The following is a 3,141-nucleotide window of genomic DNA, read 5'->3' on the forward strand; positions in this document are numbered from 1 at the left end:
TTGACACTTGTTTAACACTTCATTACCAACTCTAAGGAGAGTTACAAATCTCCTTTAAGACATCACAGCCGCATTAGCCTCTAAGATTTCTTATAGAATTTTTCCAAAACACAACATATACTTTGCCCTTCTTAAGGAACTTTCTCCTCTTACTTCCAACATCTTTGAACTCTTAAGTAGGATCATTTAAATAACCTTTCTTACTTATAGAAACATCGTATTCGTCTCACCCTACATTATTCTATCTATCATATGATGACATGAAATTTTTTCGAGGTGTAACACCCGGCAAGGTACAAGATGGCTTAGCTGGTCGGGCAGAGATCAGACGCCACGTACTCACATGGTGGTTACATGGCGGTTATACTAAGGCACTCCCACTTAAAATATTTTACTCATGTTATATATATATATACACACACACACACACACACACACACTCTCATGTTCATGCTCATGCTCAGCTTACAGTTTCAATTTCAGTTCTATCATTTCATGTGTCATGCTTTATTTCATTCAGTTGCTTTACATACCAGTACGATTCAAGTGTATTGACATCCCCTTTATTTTCCCAGGGGCCTGCATTTCACGATGCAAATTTATAGGACGACAGATCAGCACGTTAGGACTTGCTCGTATCAGCTTTTGGTGAGCCCCATTCTATTCGGGGTGTTATCTTTATTTATGTTTATTTCAATCATGCAGTTAAGGTATGCCAGGGGCCTTGTCCCGGTAAACAGTTTAGCAGTCAGACTCATGTTAGAGGTTTCATAGACTAGTCAGTTATGTGATGTCAAATGTTGCAGTCGTATAGCCATTTGAAAAATGATTATCATGTTTATTCGTACTTAGTTCAACTTCATATTTCAAACAAGTATTTTCAAGACTATTGTAAGATTTCATGCTTACTCAGATTATCCATGTTTTAGAGTGTTTTCCGCATTAGCTCATGCCCCATGTTGATTCAGCAAGCCATGTGGTTCGCTCGGTCACATCAAGCAAGGCACCAAGTGTTGTGTTACGCCTAGGCCATGGTTCGGGGCGTGACGCCATCCACCTGTGTCAACTGAAGAGTACGCATTTGCTCAGTATCCTTCATTGTATCCACTTGAATCTCATCTTTTACAAACACCCAGATATTTCCATTGATATTATGCTAAGCTGTTCCCATTCCCAACCATTGTCTATACATATCTTTGTGTCTAACATGTTGAAATGGTTCCATCAAGGCTATAAAATTGAATTTCTTTAGTCTCTGCATCATAACCACTCTTTCAAAGGCCGGTTGAGTTTTAACAGACCATATGTTCCATATCAGTGAGTGATTCATTGATGGGATGATTTGGCAATAACTAACCTTGTCTGTACTCCTCCTATTGCCTTAGGAGGAACACTTTTGTCTTTGGTGGTCCTTGATTGCTTGTTTTATTTCTTCTTTTTTTTTGGTTATTTGTTTAGGTGAGACATCTCCACTATTTCCTTGAATTTCCTCCTACTGCATATCTGTACTGTGCTCCACCTCATCATCATCCCCAATGTCTATTCGGGTATCTGATTTATTTTCTCCTTTCTCTTCCATAGCTTGTGTTCCCCCTTCAAAGCTTGAGATTCTAAGTTGTACTTTGATTTGCCTTCACTTTGGTTGATATCATTATGTTTTTTCCCCTTGCTGACCTGTTATGTGTTCTTTTTTTATGCCCTTGTTGGAGATTGATCCCCTTTACCTGCTACTGTCTGCTTTTGTTGTTCTACATTCTGCTCATCAACTTGTTTGTCTATTAAAATAGGATTCCATTTGAAGAAGTTTCTGCAACCATGCCTATATCCCCTGGTGGTTTCTCCTCATTCTACAGTATTAATACTCTCAGAAGTTATTGGTTTAGAATTCCTTTCTATGCTATCTTCTTGTTGGTCACCTGTAATGATTTTAGCAGCCTCCACCTTAGAACTAGCACTATATGAGATAGTAATCTTCTCCTTTGCTGGTGAAATTTTCTTTTCTTGTTCCCTTTCCATCTGCACTTGTTTATGCTTATTTGTACTCTCTTTCTGCTGCACATTTCCCATTTTGCTAGCCGGATCCTGAATCTTGTTTTTGGTCCCACTTTCTTTATCTTTTTGTTTACCAAAAGAGGCTTCTACCCATGGCTTTGATGTTTCTGACATCTTTTGTTGTTCCTGAGACTTTTCAGCATTATCCTTTCTTAGTTCTTCCTCATTGTTAAGTTTTTCAAAGAACTGAACTTCTTGTTATAGTCAGCCTTTTTTGTGTCATTTGCCTTATCATTGGACTGTTTCTTCTCCCCTTGAATGCTCCTTGTATTATTATGTTTGCTTTTCTTATTTGCACCACATGCATACTCCCCACCATATTCCCTGATTGCTGAACTTTTGCTGCAGGTAGTTTTGGCTCCTCTTACTTCTTGTCTTTGCCTTTGTTGCCCAGGTTTGATGACTTTCCCATATTCTGTTGTTTCTCAACAATTGTGGAAGCTGCAGTTTTGGAATCTTTGGCTGCTTGCTGTTGTTGATTGACCATCATGATGTTTCCCCTGTTCCATCTCTTCATCTTTCTCCTTCTTAGGCCTGTATTACGATGGATGTTCGGTAGGTAATCATAATGAATGGTTTGCCATTTAGATTGAACTTCCCCTATTTCCTCATGAATACAGTTTATCTGAATCCTCTTTGGAAGTTCTTTCAGAAGATCTACCTTCACTTTAACTCTTGCACAACTTGGTCTCGTTCTGTTATTAGTAGCTTTGTCAATCACAAGTGGTGTACCCACAACGTTAGCCAGTGAAAACATGGATTCTTTATCAAACAAATTTGTTGGTAGGCCCGGGAAAGAAATCTAGGCTATCAAAATTGTTGTTTCTTCATCAGGATTAAACCATGGATCCCATTTCAAGATTCTTATTGGAAAATAACGATTATGAACATGTAATTGCCATGCCCTAGACATTAATGCTACATAATCTTCCAATAAAGATAATCGAAGTAGAACATGCCTTTCTTCAAGATATCCAATTGTGCAATTCCCTTTAATCTCCAGTTGTGTTGCCATATTCTTCCTTAGGGTGTGAATATCTGGTCTTCCATATGAGAATTTTGGCACCACTGCATATTCTAAGTTTTGTC

At 38.3% G+C, this 3,141-nt stretch overlaps 1 protein-coding gene across 1 annotated transcript; it reads right to left on the reverse strand.

Annotated features, from left to right (window-relative positions):
- Positions 1-2,416: 2,416 nt before the first annotated feature.
- On the reverse strand, positions 2,417-2,809 carry LOC132048879 (uncharacterized). The gene has a single exon (XM_059439563.1). It carries the CDS (start codon positions 2,807-2,809, stop codon positions 2,417-2,419), a length of 393 nt encoding a protein of 130 aa, XP_059295546.1.
- Between the last annotated feature and the right edge of the window lie 332 nt (positions 2,810-3,141).

The sequence above is a fragment of the Lycium ferocissimum genome, chromosome 3, assembly GCF_029784015.1.
Source record: "Lycium ferocissimum isolate CSIRO_LF1 chromosome 3, AGI_CSIRO_Lferr_CH_V1, whole genome shotgun sequence".
In the NCBI taxonomy this organism is placed as follows: Eukaryota; Viridiplantae; Streptophyta; class Magnoliopsida; order Solanales; family Solanaceae; genus Lycium; species Lycium ferocissimum.